Source organism: Hypanus sabinus, chromosome 1, assembly GCF_030144855.1.
Source record: "Hypanus sabinus isolate sHypSab1 chromosome 1, sHypSab1.hap1, whole genome shotgun sequence".
In the NCBI taxonomy this organism is placed as follows: domain Eukaryota; kingdom Metazoa; phylum Chordata; class Chondrichthyes; order Myliobatiformes; family Dasyatidae; genus Hypanus; species Hypanus sabinus.
The window spans coordinates 186,865,686-186,884,921 of record NC_082706.1 but is presented as its reverse complement, the minus strand read 5'-3'; the positions used below and the strand labels follow the sequence as shown (position 1 = coordinate 186,884,921).

At 39.6% G+C, this 19,236-nt stretch overlaps 1 protein-coding gene across 16 annotated transcripts in view; it reads right to left on the bottom strand.

Moving 5' to 3' along the window:
- The window catches only part of LOC132401241 (interaptin-like), a 617,788-nt gene that overhangs the window by 103,303 nt on the left and 495,249 nt on the right, over window positions 1-19,236 (bottom strand). For 12 of the 16 annotated variants that reach the window (XM_059983244.1, XM_059983267.1, XM_059983257.1 and 9 more), the window contains one exon: window positions 4,393-4,495. The exons of the other annotated variants lie outside the window; for them this stretch is intronic. In XM_059983244.1, coding sequence (XP_059839227.1) covers window positions 4,393-4,495 — 103 coding nt within the window. The remainder of the gene's footprint in view (window positions 1-4,392; window positions 4,496-19,236) is intronic. 16 annotated transcript variants of the gene reach the window in all.

The window sequence follows — 19,236 nt, the reverse complement described above, 5'->3', positions numbered from 1 at the left end:
ATTGATCATGTTATAGTTATTATTCTATAGATTTGCTGAGTATGTTCGCAGGAAAATTTCAGGGTTGCATGTGATGACATATTTGTACTCTGATAAAAAGATTTACTTTGAACTTTGATCCCAGAGTAATTGGATCAGACAGGAAAACCTTGAGACCAAAGTTTAGATTGGACGTGACCTTACAGAATGGTAGAGGTTGACAAAGTGAGCATATAGCCATTTTTTGCTCCTATTGAGGCTCATATTCAATAGATTATCCTCTGCCTTTAACAAGACAAAATCATCAAACATATTTTCTCCCCCTTAACATTGTGAGTGGACCACCCAATTACCACCCACATGCTCTGACACTTGCTCATGCAACAGTAGGAGATGTCATTTTACTTTCTGTCTTCTCACTGCCCATCATTTCAAACCCATATCACAGACTCTTTGAGGAAAAGCTTCACATTTTGGGTTAATGCTAAACGTTAATAATCTGTTATGGTCTTCCTCTGTGAAACACCAAGCTAAAGGCATCTGTCCTAAGTCACTGACATCAGTCTATGGAAGTTCACCATACATAAGAGAAACAGCACCTTTCACTCAACAGTGAACTTAGATCTTAACACCACCCTATTAATCTTGGAGAACTCCACATATCAATGATCTTGCTATTGCTTTTTTATGCCTTCATGGACTCAATGAATGGAATCATAGAAACCTATTACTACACCCTTCAGACTTACAATTCCATAGCTTTTACCACTTAATGTTATCTGTTTTACCTTATCAGAGATTCTTTTTGTTCTTTCTGCAATATCTCTTTCTCTGTCTCCATGCTTAATTGTTATATCTGAAACTTGTTTCCATTTGAGTTAAAGACACACATGCTTTTTCGACCTTTCCATCCACATGTACTTACAACAAATTTCCTCCTTTATTCCTTGCATTTTTCTTTATCAGGAAATCATAAATTTTGTAATAGTAAAATACATTTGGACACAATGAATAAATGCTATGCAAAGATGTGGGTTTTTAAATTCTTTTGGAAATGTAAGGTAAATTAAAAGAATAAATCCGTCATTCCCTTCTTTATCCAGTTTTTTAAATTTTTGAGTAAAAAGTGCACAAACTGGTGCAGGTAATTAACTTTTGTTAAAATGAAGGATGCTAATATTAAGGTACAGTTTAATGGGAAGGGTGCTAATAATAGACTGTAAACAAGTAAAGGCCTCTCTTCAAGTTGTCTTTACATTTGTCTTTAAGGAAAGAAAATCTTAGGTACTCTAAATTGCACCATTGTGCTTTGATAGTTTTTTTTAAACCTGAGAACTTACTTTATTGAACAATTTACTTACATTCCATGCACACAGATGCTTTAAATCTTAAAATAGGCAAAAGATGTTGTAAAATTTATTAAAGCATTCCTGCATACAAGGAATAAGACTAGAGTAGGAAATTATTTTTCATTATGTTTCAGATTTTGAATTACATACAGATGTAATTTAGAATGGTTGGGGTAAGGCTTATTCTTTAAAAAAAAATTACCCTATTCTTCAGAAATAAAAATGTATCACTGAGAAATAGCACAGTTTGTAGATATGGAATTATGGTTGAAATGAATTTTCAAGATAGTTGTTGATTTCTATAATTACCTCAATATTATAAGAATAATTATAAAGATTTCAAAAAGCCATCTAAATACTTTAATAGTAAACTTAATGTTATACATATTCATCTGTAAATATAGCCCAAATTTTCTAACAAAGTCCTTATACTGTTTTAATTATAACAATGAAGTAAAATTAGGTAATTTAAAATTATTTAAGCTAAGACTCTGCAGTCAAATTTGCAGAATTTCCTCCTGAATTTGTACTGACTTGACTGGCCTCATTATTTGAAACAACTTAGTTTGAATCAATATCTGTAATGATTCATTCTTTTGATTAAGAACTGACTCCATCTGTAGATGTCAGATAATTACTGAGATGGCCTATAGTGTGAATCTTTCACAACTTGCCTCTTTCACTTCTTATTCCCAAAACAGTCTAATGACTTATTCCTATGCTGCCGTATTAACTCTCTTAAGCTGATTCTGTTAACTTAAGACAAAAATCAGACATTCCGAATTAATAGAAAATAACTTAAATATAAACCTAATCTCTGACAGAATTATAAGCAATACAATTGGATCATATGAAACAGCATTTAAAATTAGGAGGATAAAAAAGCATTTTAGTTATAAAATTTTTACTGATATTTCTTTTAACTATAAAGAAGAAACAAAATTATTGCCAATACTGATCTCAGTGAAGAACTTTGGACTCAGATAAACATTTTATATAAACCTTAACTCTTGAAAAACCACAATTCTGAAATTTGTGGTTTCATAATTTTTGTAAATTATATAACACTTTACCACCAATGCTTTACACGATTGACAGTGTTCATATTTTTTCAGAGCTGGCACAGTCGTTCACCACTCTGTGCATGATTATTGGAGTTCTGGACAAATGGGTCACCAGTGTGAAGTACACATTTTCAATACTGCAATAAAAAATTAAAGCTATATTTTCCTCTCTGGATTAGGTTGACGGGAGAGATAGAAAAGTGAATGGACAGCAAATCCATTAAGAAGTGTTAACAGATTCCTCTTCCATTTTTACTACTGCTTGGAGATTTGTTCTCATGGTGAAATGGGGCAGGAATTGTACAAGTGATAGATTGTTTAGACCTTGTTTAAAAATTACACTTTATATCATCTGGGCAATTTTCATCTAATGGTCCTTTTTTATGGTAGACAGGAAGTTTAATATCAAGGTGAAGGGAAGGGTTTCTAGGGAAGAACGGTCACCACATCTGCTCCTTGGATGCAGATGAAAATCAATGGAATTTAATTTCTGAAGTGGTCTGCATGTGCAACCTCTACAATTAACAAAGGCTGTATTATACATCAACCCCAAATCATCTTTTGGATGAGATGTTGAGTTATACAGATGTACATAAAAGCTATCATGGATTATTTGGAAGGATTTGATTTGATCTATTTTGTGGCCTTTTGGCAAATATAATTAGGCTGTTTCTGTGCTCTATGAATGCTTTTATACAAAAAGATATGATCTCACAGACTTATGCATCTGTTCCAGTTAAGAACAGCAGATAAACAATCTGCAAACAAATGTTCTTCCAACTAACCTTCCAGAAAACTATCTTAGAGCAATTTATGAAACCGCTTTTCATAATCTTATTGCATCTGCACGTGACAGATAGATATACAAATACTTCCATAGTTATCAATTAGATGGACATTTACAAGTGTAGGTGTTTGTGTAATATAAATCTATTACAGCCTAGTTCATTTAGGTTTATACAAGGTAAGTGGTCATCGTTACCTCAAACCTATTTAGTCAGTCGTCTGTTAATCAGAATATTAAGTCCTAAAAACAAACCCTCTTCATTCATAGAGTCATAGAATGTACTACAGCCCAATGGTCTCCTGTAAAGAAATGTGAAACAATATAGAGTCAACACTACAGCACAGAAATAGGCCCTTTGTCCATCTAGTCCATACTGAACTATTAATCTGCCTAGCCCCATCGATCTGCATCAGGACCTTTGCTCTTCATATCCCTCCCACCGTATATCCATCCAAATTTCTCTTACAAGTTGAAATTGAACCTGCATTCACCATTCCATTGGCAGCTCATCCCACATTCTCAACACCCTCTGAGTGAAGAAGCTCCCACTGGGGTTCCTCTTAAACATTTCACCTTTCACCTGTGTTCTATGACCTCTAGTTCTAGTCTCACCTAACCTCAAGCCTGATTACATTCACCCATTCTATTTTGTATTCTTCTATTAAATTTCCCCTCAATCTTCTACTTTCTAGGGAATAAAGCCATAACCTATTCAACCTTTTCCTATAACTCAGGTCCTCAAAGCCTTGCAACATCCTTGTAAATTTTCTCTGCACTCTTTCAGCCTCATTGATAACTTCCTGTGGTAGGTGACCAGAGCTGGGCACAATACTCCAAATTAGGCCTCACCAAAATCTTAATACAACTTCAATACAATGTCCCAATTCCTGTACTCAATAAGACCGTAGTCCAGAAGATATAGGAGCAGATTAAGGCCATTCAGCCCACACTTTGATTTAAGAAGTCAAATGTGCGAAAAGCTCTCTTTACAATCTTATCTACCCGTGATGCCACTTTCAAGGAATTATGGATCTGTATTCCCAGATCCCTTTGTTCTACCACACTCTTCATTGCCCTACCATTCACTGTGCAAGTCCTACCCCAGTTTGTCTTCACAAAGTGCAATTCCTTAAGACTTAAGGTAATCAAACAATATTTATTGAGCATTTAATCACTTATTGTATTAAAATTGGATCTTTCTATGTACTTTTACCTGTTGGTGCAGGAGTTGCATTGACTGAATACTGGTTTTCAATCTGTTATGCATATCTTCAATAGTTTCAACTTTTTCCGCTATGAGATTTGCCCACTCATACCTAATGCAAAAAGAACAGAAACAATTCACTGTCTTCTATCAATAAAGCGCTTTAGGGACTATGCTTCCTTAAAATTTGTTTCCACTGGAAAGAATGTTTTTGAAAATGTGATTTACTGGCAGTCCTGCAGACATGCATTGGCAACATAACCGCCTCCTACAGGCTATCAGGTTTCTTGCTGGTTATGGAAATCATCTCTTAGCTTATTATTTATCACCACTTCAGTTTCTGCAGGCAGGGAGGGAATTTTCTTTTCTCTGAGGACCTGACTGGTGTAACTGCTGAATGATTAAGACCAACACACGCTGCTGTTCTCAATTACTCTTAGAGTGGAAGAAAAGCATTGCATGTTGGGAAATATGTACACTGTTAGAAAGAGCATTTTTTGATGTAGGCAACACTAAACAGAAACCTTACCTGGATCATTATTTTCATCTTTTTGCTTGCAACTACACTGATTAATTTTACTGAGATAACAAGATTTCATTTAACAGCGGCAGAATTAACCTACGTGTCAGTAACGTTCATCATTTGCAAGTAAGGTGTCTTGAGGTTGTTTGCATTAGGAGAAAATAAACAGAGCACATCAGTCAAAGTAGGAGAAATAAAAATCGAGGCAATTTGGATGCGGAATAATAAACAGTTGTGATCTGAGGATTTTATTTTAAATATGGCATTGCTGAGGAAGCTGGACAAGAGGTTCTACAGGAAGGAGAGCAGGAGATAAATGAATGAATTGTAAATAGCTGGCAAAGTAACAGTGATGAACTAGACTAGAGTGATGACAATTAAACATAGGAATTGGATCAATTAACATGTGTTCTGAAAGTGCAAATTACATGTGAAGAGTTTTTTTCACCCTGGGGTAGATTGTACCAGTGACTATTTCCATGTGAAATTACACCTATTGGGCAATTGGCCCCGGCACTTCAGTGTACAATTCACCTTGGCATCTGATGTTTGGCTTGTATCAGACACGCAGCTAGTGAAGTTACCAGTCATTTCCTCCCTTACTAAGATAAACCACAGCTTTTGGGCACAATCTGCTGCCTTTGTTAAACAACTACTGCACAGCTAGAAGTACACCATGCCACGTCAGTATGGCTTGAATGCCTTGCGATCAGATTGTGTGGTAATATGCAGGTTATTCAGACCCACAAGTCCCATCAATGGTGATTCTCCATTTAAAGGACAGGCTGCCCTTATCCACAGACCCCTCTAGCTCACTCCAAAGTTCACTGCAGACTGCTTAAACAGATTGCAAAATTTACAGTGCTTATTTGAATTAATGCCAACATCTATATGTATCACTGCATAGCAAGTCAAAAAATAGGGATAGAGCTACCTAACCTCTTTTATTGTCATCAATTGATGCTCAAGCAACAGTACAATTACACACACACACACACACACACACACACACACACTCTCTCACACACACACACACACACACACACACACACACTCACACACACACTTCAGCATTGTTTTCCCTTTGAAAAAGTTAACAATCCCTTCCCAGCTACTACATACACAGCATAATTTCTTTTGCCAATTAACTGCTTAAGTACATGAAAAATTTACTAATTATTTCAAGGAAATATACTTGTAGTCAACAATTATAAATGTAATTAAAAATAAATCTGCTCTTGTTCTAGTTTCCAAATTATGCACTTAAAACTATAAACTAAATTGCCACAATATCTATTCCAGGGTGGAGGAAGAACACCTTATTCCATCTGGATAGCTTCCAACCTGATGGCATGAATATCAATTTCGCTTTCTGGCAAAAAAAATCCCTCCCCCTCCTCTCTTTTATTGTTACTCACTCCAGCATCTTACCTCCTCTCACCTGCCCCTGGTGTACCTCCTCCTCCTTCCCTTTCGCCTATGATCCACGCTCCTCTCCTATCATCTCCAGCCCTTTTCCTTTCCTACCCCCTGACTTTACCTATCACCTTCTATCTATCCTCCTTTCCCTCCCCCCACATTTTATTCTGGTGTCTTCCTCTTTCCTTCCCAGTCCCGGAACATTGAGTGATTTCATAGATGATGCCTGACCTGCTGAGTTCCTCCAGCATTTTGTGTGTGTGTGTATTGTTTTGGATTTCCAGCATCTGCAGATTTTCTTGTGTTTATAATAAACACCTTGATGAGCTTAATGCCTTTTCTGTACACTTTGAGTGGGAGAATAACGACATACCCTGATGTGTACCGGTATGGGTGGCAATTAGCGTCTGCTCCAGGCTGCATTGTTAAATCAATAAATAAACATAAAATGACCCTGTGATCTCAGTGTCGGAAAATGCCATCAGAACATTCCTCAGGAGAGCAGACCCTTGCAAGATGTCAGACCCTGACGCTGTTTCTGGTTGGGAGCTAAAACCCTGTGCTGACCAACTGTCAGGGACATCTTCAGCCTTCTCCTTCTGCAGTCTGATATTCCCATCTGCTTCAAGAAGATATTTATTATCTCAAAGGCAAAGAAGAGCTGGAAGACCTGTCTCAACCTCTACCATCTGGTAATGCTTACACCTATAATAATGAAGTATTTTCAAAGGTTGTTTATGGCTCGAATCATCTTCTGTCTCTGTATGAATCTGGACCCAATTCAATTTCTCTAATTCTCTAATTTTAGATATATATTATCTGGTTGGCTCTCTATTCTGCTCTGGCCCACCTACACAACAGGAACAGGTATGTCAGGCTGTTGTTCATTAACTCTATGTTCTATATCATCATCCCCACAAAACCTATTATTAAGCTCTAAGACCAAAGATGCTACAATCAGATACTCAACTTCCCACTGTGACAGCACAATCTGTTAAGATTAAAAACCTCATGGCTGTGTGCTTTGCCCTCTGCTAGACCCTCTCTGTTTCTACAACTGTGTGGTTAATCAGCTCTAACACCATCAATACATTTGCCAATGATACCACTGTTGTTGGCAGAATTACAGATGGTAAGAGCAGGTGTACATCAGTGAGGTAAGTTCGCTGGTTGGGTGTTGTCATAACAAGATTAGCAAAACCAAGGAACTTACAGCAGACTGAAATGCTTGAGCATATAGACATTAAGAAAGAGGATGTGCTGGAGCTTTTGAAAAGTATGGAACACACTGCTGGTGATGATGGTGGAGGCAGATACAACACGGTCTTCTAAGAGACTCTTAGACAGGTACACGGAGCTTAGGAAAATAGAGGGCTATGTGCTAAGGAAATTCTAGGCAGTTTCCAGAGTAGGTTGGCAAACTACTTTAAGAGCTGAGAGGTAATGTTGCAGCTATATAGGACCCTGGTCAGACCCCACTTGGAGCACTATGCTCAATTCTGGTCGCCTCACTACAGGAAGGACATAAAAACCATAGAAAGGATGCAGAGGAGATTTGCAAAGATGTTGCCTGGATTGGGGAGCATGCCTTATGAAGACAGGTTGAGTGAACTCGGCCTTTTCTCCTTGGAGCGACGGAGGATGAGAAGTGACCTGATAGAGGTGTACAAGATTATGAGAGGCATTAATCCTGTGGATAGTCAGAGGCTTTTTCCCAGGGTTGAAATGGCTAGTATGAGAGGGCATAGTTTTAAGGTGCTTGGAAGTAGGTACAGAGGAGATGTCAGGGGTACGTTTTTTACACAAAGAGTGGTGTGTGCATGGAAAGGGCTGCCAGTGGTGGTGGTGGAGGCGGAAACGATAGGGTCTTTTAAGAGGCTCATGGATAGGTACATGGAGCTTAGCAAAATAGAGGGCTATTGGTAAGCCTAGGTAGTTCTAAGGTAAGGACATGTTCAGCACAGCTTTGTGGGCTGAAGGGCTTGTAATGTGCTATAGAATTCTATGTTCTATGTTCTATGAACTGATTGTGGACATTGAGGATCATGTGGATAGTCAGAGGCTTTTTCCCAGTTCTGAAATGGCTGGTACGAGAGGGCACAGGTTTAAGGTGCTTGGAAGCAGGTACAGAGGAGATGTCAGGCGTAAGTTTTTTATGCAGAGGGTGGTGAGTACGTGGAATGGGCTGTCGGCGACTGTAGGTATGATAGGGCCTTTTAAGAGACTCCTGGATAGGTACATGAAACTTATAAAAGTAAAGTGCTTTGGATAACCCTAGATCATTTATAAAGTAAGTACATGTTTGGCATAGCATTGTGGGCTGAAGGCCCTGTGTTGTGCTGTAGGTTTTCTATGTTTTTAGAGAGTGGAAGGAAGCTGAACATGCACTAGTCCTCAATGAAGGGTTTGTGGTGGAAAGGATGAGCTACTTCTAGTTCATCTTGGAGGAGTCATCCTAAGTGCATCACAAAGAGGCAACCATAAAGAAGATGCCCCAGTGTTTCTACTTTCAGGAGATTTGACATATCATTGAAGACTCTGACAAAACTACAGATGTATGGAAAGCATTCTGACTGTTTGTATCCCGGCCAGGTATGGAAACTTCAATGCACAGGAATGCAGAGTGTAGGGAACTCAGTCAAATACTGGAGCCTGAAAACCCATTCATGGTTTAACAACAGCTCCTTCCCCACTGCCATCAGGTTCTTGAACTGATCTGAAAACCCTAATCCTACCTCAAACTATATAAATCAGACTCTCAATTTACATTGGTGTCATTATATTTATTTTGCCAAGTAAATTACTTATAATTGATGTTAAGGTTACATTAACTCCTGTTTGTCATATTTGGAATGTACTGTGTTCCTGCTGCAAAAAGCAAAATTTTGTGGAATATAAACCCTGAGTATATATGTCTAAGATAATAAAATTAAACTTGAACTTGGCCCTGGTTACACATGCTAACCAGCATTGGCACTTCCCAATGCTCTGTACTCAGTCTGCTGCTGCTCATACTGCTGATGAATGACTGCATTGCCAAATCCAGTTCCAAACAAATCAATTTCACTGATGACACAACAGTGACTGGCCTCATCAACAATGACGAGATGGTATACAGAGAGGTGATTATGCGGCTGATAGAATGGTGCAAGTACAGCAGCTTGGGTCTCAATATGGACAATATCAAAGAGATGATTGTGGAATTTAGGAAGGTGCAGGCTGACCACTCCTCACTACACATACCTGGTTCCTCAATGGAGAGAGTTAGGAGCACCAGGTTTCTGGGAGTGCACATAACAGATAATTTCAACTGGTCCCTCAACACTACCTCTTTGGTCAAGAAAGCACAGCAGCACCAATCAATGAGAGATATTTCTCAGGGGCACTGTGTATGCAGGGCCTTTAGCATTGTCAGTGATCCCTCCCATCTATCTAACAAACCCTTTAATCCCCTAATATCAGACAGGATGTATCATAGCATTAGGACAAGAACTGTTAGGATGGGGTACAGCTTCAAATCCCAGGCCATGAAACTACTGAATTCCCTACCACTACCTGAGTCCCATCATGCATGAAGTGCCAGTATACTTGTTTACTTTTTAACTTGTACCGTATATGCACCTTATTATTTGTTAATTTATTTGTGGTACCAGTGGCCCCCGCTTTTCGAACGTTCACTTTACGACAACTCGCTGTTACGAAAGACCTACATTAGTACCTGTTTTCACTAACCAAAGAGGATTTTCACTTTTACGAAAAAAAGACGCTCGCCTTATATGTGTGTTTACCCCGAGAAAGACTACAATGACTGTGAAGTCTTGTGCAGGCAGTTGTTTGCGCATGTGTGTACGTGCCGATTTTATTCTCCAAATCGATTTTGGCTTGCTGTCTTCTTGAGTTTGATAAGTGAAACTACACCGTACCTACAATATTTCTACTTTATATAGGATGTGCATTTATCATATAATTCCTGCTTTTACTATGTGTCAGTGTTATTTTAGGTTGTATGTATTATTTGCTTTGATTTAGTAGGTTATTTTTTGGATCTGGGAATCCTCAAAAATTTTTCCCATATAAATTAATGGTAATTGCCTCTTCGATTTATGACATTTCAAATTACAAACGGTTTCATAGGAATGCTCTACCTTTGGATTGCTGGGGAAACCTGTAATACTTCTTTATATTTTTTGTGTGTGAGTCATATGTGCTGTATTGTGCATCTTGGTCTGGAGGAATGTTGTCTCATTTGGTGGTGTACATGTTTATGGTTGAAATGCAATAAACGTGAACTTAAACTATCAAAAATCTTTGAACGTGCGAGGTTGAATTGTCAGAACTTTTATAACATCTTTGCAATAGATTTTATCCATAATTTGTGGTGCAAATAAACACATCAATATCTCACATGTCTGCAGTATTACTAGTTTTGCGGTCCTCCTTTGCACCGTCAGTATTATTTACCTTTAGGAACATTTTGACTTGTATTTTTAACAGAGCAAAGATGGACATCAATGGTCTGAACTTGGCAAACCGTCAGGAAGTTGTGATGAAGATGTTAGGAGAATTCATGGTGACGTGGATAGACTGAGTGAATGGGCAGATACTTGGCAGATGATGTTTAATGTGAATAAGTGTGAGGTTATCCACTTTGGGAGTAAGAACAGGAAGGCAGATTATTATCTGAAAGGTGTAGAGTTAGGTAAGGGAGAAATACAAAGAGATCTAGGAGTACTTGTTCATCAGTCACTGAAGGTGAATGAGCAAGTGCAGTGAAGAAGGCTAATAGAATGTTGGCCTTTATTACAAAGGGAATTAAGTACAAGAGCAAGGAAATTCTTTTGTATTTATACAGGGCCCTGGTGAGACCACACCTGGAGTACTGTGTACAGTTTTGGTCTCCAGAGTTAAGGAAGGACATCCTGGCTATAGAGGAAGTGCAGCGTAGACTCACAAGGTTAATTCCTGGGATGTCTGGACTGTCTTACGCAGAGAGGTTAGAGACACTGGGCTTTTACATGCTGGAATTAAGGAGATTGAGGGGGGATCTGATTGCAACATATAAGATTACTAGGGGATTGGACAAGATAGAGGCAGGAAGTATGTTCCAGATGCTGGGAGAGTCCAGTACCAGAGGGCATGGTTTGAGAATAAGGGGTAGGTCATTTAGGACAGAGTTAAGGAAAAACTTCTTCTCTCAGAGAGTTGTGGGGGTCTGGAATGCACTGCCTAGGAAGGCAGTGGAGGCCAATTGTCTGGATGCCTTCAAGAAGGAGCTAGATAGGTATCTTATGGATAGGGGAATCAAGGGATATGGGGACAAGACAGGAACTGGGTATTGAAGGTAGAAGATCAGCCATGATCTCAGAATGGCGGTGCAGGCTCGAAGGGCTGAATGGTCTACTTCTGCACTTATTGTCTATTGTCTATAATCCAACAGCTTTTTGGCACACAGATGTTCTACTACCATTTTAACCGAATTTGATCCAAACAACAGAACTTCCCCCCCACCCCACTTACATCACAGGTGTTGTATCTGCAGTTCTTTCCTCAGAGTCAGCTCTTTGTAGTCATAATGGGACTCTGATCATGAAAAAAAGTGTAAGGATAGGATGGGGTGAGTTGGTGAAGGGGGGTTGGGACACATCTTCTCCATTAATTGTTCTGAGAAGTTGTTATCCTCCATTGCCTTTACGAAAGTAGTGGTGAACCTCCTTCTTAAACCACTAGAGTATGTTTGGGGAAGATATTCACTTGATTCTGTTGGTTATGGAGGTATGAAGAAAGATAATAGATGATAGACAATAGGTGCAGGAGTAGGCCATTTGGCCTTTGAGCCAGCACAGCCATTCAATGTGATCATGGCTGATCATTCACAATCAGTACCCAGTTCCTGCCTTCTCCCCATATCCCTTGACTCTGCTATCTTTAAGACCTCTATCTAACTCTTCCTTGAAAGCATCCAGAGAATTGGCCTCCACTGCCTTCTGAGGCAGAGCATTCCATAGATCCACAACTAACTGGGTGAAAAAGTTTTTTCTGAACTCCATTCTAAATGGTTTACCCCTTATTCTTAAACTGTGGCCTCTGGTTCTGGACTCCCCCAACATCGGGAACATGTTTCCTGCCTCTAGCGTGTCCAATCCCTTAATAATCTTATATGTTTCAATCAGATCCCCTCTCATCCTTCTAAATTCCAGTGTATACAAGTCCAGTCACTCCAATCTTTCAACATATGACAGTCTTGCCATCCCGGGAATCAACCTCGTGAACCTACGCCGCACTCCCTCAATAACAAGAATGTCCTTCCTCAAATTTGGAGAGCAAAACTGAACACAATACTCCAGGTATTGTGTTCAGAATGGCAATATATTACCAAGAGAGGATTATCTGCAATATGGAGGGAATCTTGCCTGGTGATGCTCCCACATTTTTTGCCCAAACAGGACTGCAGCTGTGCATCCTCCTTTTGCCCGTGTAGAATTGGAAGCACTCATGGGCACAATTCCTTTATCCTCTGAGAAGTATAATATACAGTACTTACAACTGGAACTTCTCTGCTCAGTGAAATCATCAAGTTGTTCTCCAATGGTATATTGCTTTTAAAGAGTTGTAAATTACCTAGATGTGGCTGAGTCAGAGCTCCAGCTGGATAATGGAAAACTTAGTAGAGGCAGCAAAACTTGGTTCCTTTATAACCGCTGTCAACCAAAACAGGAAATGCTTTATGACGGGATTGTTAGTACTACTCAATAATGAAGTGTGTGCATTCCTCACAATGGAATTCTGGTTGAAAGGGTCCACAAAAAAAACCTGTGTTAACTTGAGGATATATTCTGCATCCTTTGCTATTTCTGCCATTCAGTGAGGCAAGCCTATCAGTACACTGACCATCTAGTTGTGCATCTCCATCAGCCTTTACATGAAAAATATTAATTCTGTCATCTGTATTTTTATCCATGAAGAAAAATCTAAAATTACTGGCAAGAATTTTGATAGATTTGCCCCAATAACCTCTGGTATTTCAATTACACTGAATGGTGTGGTGAGGAAAGTGTTTCCTTTGGGGGAATCTGAATGCACTTCCAAAGTGAACAAAGCAAAAGTCTTATTGACATTAGAGCCAGAGATGCCAAATCAAACATTATGTTAGCCCATCTCCCGACTCGGCAAACTTGCACAATAACAGAAGCTTATTATTGTCTCACTCACAAACTTGGAGTGTTAAACAGAAATGGATAAATTATGCCAGAAACGGTTGAATGTATAGACACTGAGGGTAAACATTTATAGATATTCAAATGATACTGAACAGCATTCTGGGAACTCACAAGAACACAACGATTAATAAGCTTACATTTTAAGTAATGAAACATATTTACGAATAAACTCTTTGCAGGCTTCCAGCCGGGACAGATATCAATTTTAATTGACGTTTTGATAATAAATACTACCATCTTCATCAAAATGTTGGTAAAATTGATACCTGTACTTGGGTGGAAACCCATGAAGAGTTTATTCATCATAATGCTGTGAAAGCACTTGATCCTTTTTCAAGGAAACATGTTGTTTTTATAGGAACAATACATTGTCAACTTGTTGTGGAAGTTATGAACAGAACTATCAAAAATCTCAATGCAAACTACTGTTTCCAATTCTAGTGATGATGCCGCAGTTCTCAAAAATTAAGCTGGATTGCATGATGGGATTTCTAGGTCTGGATTATTGAACTGAATGAGCCTTTGTTTCCTTAAAGCTATCAAAAGTGAATAGTGCTGCTCCTCACTTGTCCAAATAAATGCAACTCCATCAATATTCAAAATATTCAAAAAGCTCAATGGTGCTTAGGACAAAACAACATATTGATTAACCACACAGAATATCCCCTCCCTGTAACATTAGCATTTGCTGCTGTAGTTCATAGAATCTACAAGATGTATGGAGATAACTCATCGGGGTTTCTCTGACTGCACTTTCCAATTCAGTACTTCAGAAAGTGAGCACAGAAAATGCAAAGGCATGTGAAAGCCCTTCTAAGTTACCCTTCAAATTACAAATCTCCTGACTTGGCAAATATATTGCCATTCTTTCACTATTATTGGCCATAAGTCCTGGAACTCCCTGTCTAAAGAGCAATACACAAGTTTCTTTACTACCTGGACTGCCATGGTTCATCATAGGAAAATGTGAATGTGCTGGAGAGAGTGAAGAGGAGATGAACCAGGATGTTACCTGGATTAAAGGATTTTAGTTACAGGGAGAGATTGGATAATCTGGGCCAGTTTTTCCCGGAGCGAATGTGACTAATGGATGACCTATTAGAAGCCTAAAAGATTATGAGATGCATAGGTAAGGTAGATGGTCAGAATCTTTCTCCTTATGATAGGGGTATGAAAATTAAGAGGGCACACAGTAGACTTAAGGCAAGAAGAAGGAGCTTTATAGGGGATACACCTAGGGGCAACTCGAGTAGCAGCAGTTCTCTCAATGAATACAATTAAATATTCCCGTTTCAGCCTGTTACAGCTAAAATGTTAGTTTTAGTACAGTTAGTTACTAGTAATGTTAGTACAGTCAGCAAAGATGTCTTAATGCATTTAAACAAAATATTGCTGCAAATGATGGAAACAACATTGTTTGTGGTCGGAAGTGCCCACAGAGGACATCTCGGAGGAAGCGTGGCTGTAGATCGGGGTTACAAGTGTGTTTAAGGAAGCAGGTTATTAAGCTCCCTGTATTGACTATCTTGCTGGCAAATGTGCAGTCTCTGGTGAATGAAATCAATGATCTCAGAGCCAGGGTGCTGAATCAGAGGGACCTTAGGACCACGTGTGTCCTTTGTTTCACGGAATCCTGGTTAATCCCTTTCATACCAGATGTAGCGATTCAGATCGACGGGTTTACTATACACCGTCAGGATAGATCTATAGAGTCTCTCAGAAGCAGAGGTGGAGGAGTATGCCTCATGATCAACTCTTCAAATATCAGTGCTGTCCCAATTCTGCTCTCCAGACCTGCAATATCTAGCAGTTAAGTGCCATCCTTTTTACGAGAGTTCTCTGGGATCATTTTGAAAGCAGTTTACATTCCACCTCAGGCTTTAGATGATCCGAGTAATGGGGTCAACATGCACGAAACAGAACACCCTAATGCCTTCACCATCTTTTTGGGAGATTTTAACAAGGCCAATCTGAAAAAAAATCACTAAGCAATTACCATCAACAGATCACTTGCAATACTAGAGGAACCAACACACTGGACCACTGCTACACCACTATCAAGAATGTCTACCCTGCTATTCCACACCCTCACTTTGGGAAGTCTGATCACCTGGCTGTACTTCTACTCCCTGAGTATAGGCAGAGACTGAAGACTACAGCACCAGCAGTGAGGACCAAGAAAGTTTGGACAAAGGAAGCACAGCAGCATATACATGATTGCTTTGAATCGGTGGATTGGACTGTATTCATGGATTCATCTTTGAATCTGGATAAGTAAGCTGCAGTTGTTACTGACTTCATTAAAACCTGTGTGGATGAGTGTGTGCCAACAAAGACTTACTGTACATTCCTAAACCAAAAGCCATGGATGAACCAGGAGGTACGTCGTCTGATGAAGGCTAGATCTGTGACATTCAAGTCTGACAACCCAGGCCTGTACCAGAAATCCAGGTATGATTTGTGGAGGGCTATTTCAAGGGCGAAGAGACGATTTCAAATGAGGTTGGAGGCGATTTTAGATGCACAGCAACTCTACAAAGCAAAACCCAATAGTGTGAATAACAGTGATGCTTCACTACCAGATGAACTCAACACTTTCTATGCCCGTTTTGAAAGGGAGAACACAACTACAGCTGTGAAGATCGCTGCTGACCCTGTGATCTCCGTCTCAGAGGCTGATGTTAGACTGTCTTTAAAGAGAGTGAACCCTCGCAAGGCGGAAGGTCCTGATGGAGTATCGGGTACGGCTCTGAAAACCTGTGCCAACCAACTGGCAAGACTATTCAAGGACGTTTTCAACCTCTCACTGCTACAAGCAGAAATTCCCACTTGCTTCAAAAAGGCAACAATTATACCAGTGCCTAAGCAGAATAATGTGGGCTACCCTAATGACTATTGCCCGGTAGCACTCACATCAATAGTGATGAAATGCTTTGAGAGGTTGGTTATGACAAGACTGAACTCCTGCTTCAGCAAGGACCTGGACCCATTGCAATTTGCCTATCACCACAATAGGTCAACGGCAGACACAATCTCAATGGCTCTCCACACGGCTTTAGACCACATGGACAACACAAACACCTGCGTCAGGATGCTGTTCATCAACTATAACTCAACATTTAATATCGTCATTCCCGCAATCCTGATTGAGAAGTTGCAGAACCTGGGCCTCTGTACCTCTCTCTGCAATTGGATCCTCGACTTCCAAACTGGAAGACCACAGTATGTGTGGATTGGTAATAACATATTCTCTTAATTGACAATCAACACTGGCACACCTCAGGAGTGTGTGCTTAGTCCACTGCTCTACTTTATATATACACATGAATGTGTGGCTAGGCATAGCTCGAATACCATCTATAAATTTGCTGATTATACCACCACTGTGGGTAGAATCAGGTGGTGACAAGAGGGCATACAGGAGTGAGATATGCCAACTAGTAGAATTGTGCTGCAGCAACAACCTGGCACTCAACATCAGTAAGATGAAAAAGCTGATTGTGGACTTCAGGAAAGGTAAGACAAAGGAACACATACCAACCCTCATAGAGGGATCAGAAGTGAAGTGAGTGAGCAATTTTTAGTTCTTGTGTGTCAAGATCTCTGAGGATCTAACCTTGTCCCAACACATTGACGTAGTTATAAAGAAGGCAAGACAACGGTTATATTTTATTAGGAGTTTGAAGAGATTTGGCATGTCAACAAATACACTCAAAAACTTCTATAGTTGTACCGTGGACAGCATTCTGACAGGTTGCATCACTGTCTGGAATGGAGGGGCTACCACACAGGACCGAAAGAAGCTGCAGAAGGTTGTAAATCTAGTCAGCTCCATCTTGGACACTAGCCTACGAAGTGCCCAGGACATCTTCAGGGAGCGGTGTCTCAGAAAGGCAGCGTCTATTATTAAGGACCTCCAGCACCCAGGGCATACCCTTTTACCATCAGTTACCAGTTACTATCGGGCAGGAGTTACAGAAGCCTGAAGGCTCACACCTAGCAATTCAGGAGCAGCTTCTTCCCCTTTGCCATCCGATTCCTAAATGGACATTGAAGCTGTGGACACTAACTTTCTTTTTTTAATATACAGTATTTCTGTTTTTGCATGTTTTTTTAAAAATCTATTCAATACTGTATACATAATTGATTTACTTGTTTATTTTTTTTCTCTCTGCTAACTTATGTATTGCATTGAACTGCTGCTGCTAAATTAACAAATTTCACATCACGTGCCGATGATAAGAAACCTGTTCTGAGTGTTGCTGATATCTGGAACTCACTGTTAGATGAGTTCATAGAAACATAAAAAACCTACAACACAATACACACCCTTCAGCCCACAAAGCTGTGCCGAACACGTCCTTACCTTAGAACTACCTAGGCTTACCCACAGCCCTCTATTTTTCTAAGCTCCATGAAGCCATCCAGGAATCTCTTAAAAGACCCTATTGCTTCCGCCTCCACCACTGCTGCCGGCAGCCCATTCCACACACTCACCACTCTCTGCATAAAAAACATACCCCTGACATCTCCTGCTTAAAACTATGCCCTCTCTTGCTAGCCATTTCAGCCCTGGGAAAAAGCCTTTGACTATCCACATGATCAATGTCTCTCATTATTGTGTAAACCTTATCCTGTTCGAGGAATTTGATATAATATTACATTTGGACAGAGATAAATAGGCATTGTGTGGGATACAGGCCTGATGTGGACAAGTAGGATCCATGTATAAGGACTAAAAGGTTGAAACAGACATGGGTTTCAACTGGAAATGTAGGCAATTCCTTTCATGCCACAGTTGCTGTTGACCCACTGAATTCCTCCAGCAGATTGGTTGGTTCGTAGCTCAGACATGAGGATTTGAAGGACCTACTGCTGTGCTGAACAATTTTATGACTCTGTGTTGGCCTTGCCACTGGTAACCACATGCCATGTTTGATTTTTTTCAGACTTGCAGTTCCCTACAGAGTAATAAATTAGAGCAACTGAAATATTCTTTGTTGTATAAATATTCACAGGTATGATAGAAGCAAACAATTAGGTGGCAAAATATGGAACAAGATGTCACATGATATGGATGGAAATTCCAAAACATTCCATATATTCTCCATTGTACAAAAATTTACATGGTTAGCAAACAGCTTAATGGAATTGTTTGATGAGATAACAGATTGAGTTAATGAGAGCAATACAGTAAATATTGAGTAAGAAATTGTCCAGAAAGTTTTCGATCGTGTGCCATATAACTGGATCACCAGCAAAGTTGAATGGCAGGGCACTAAGGAATGCTAATGAACAGACAGAGAGGGTGCATAATTCACTCTGTAGTATAACTGTGTCACACTAGATCACTGGAAGTGGCAATACATGTGGATATGGTGGCAAAGAAGACAGAGGCATATCTGCCTTCATAGGTCTTAGAATATATGAGTTGGGACTTTATAAAACACTGTTTAGGCCATAATTGCAGTATTCAGCACAGTTCCCTTTACTACACTACAGGGAGGATGTGACTACATTGATGAAAAATTCTGGAAATTGTTACCTAAAAGTAACATAGAAGTTTCTGCACTATCTAGACCAAAATACAACAATGTAATAGAACTGGGGAAAGTAGAAGGAAGACTTACCAGGATTGTTTTCACTGAAGTGAAGGAGTCTGAGAGCAGGTGATCAGAGTGAGCAGTTTCTTGT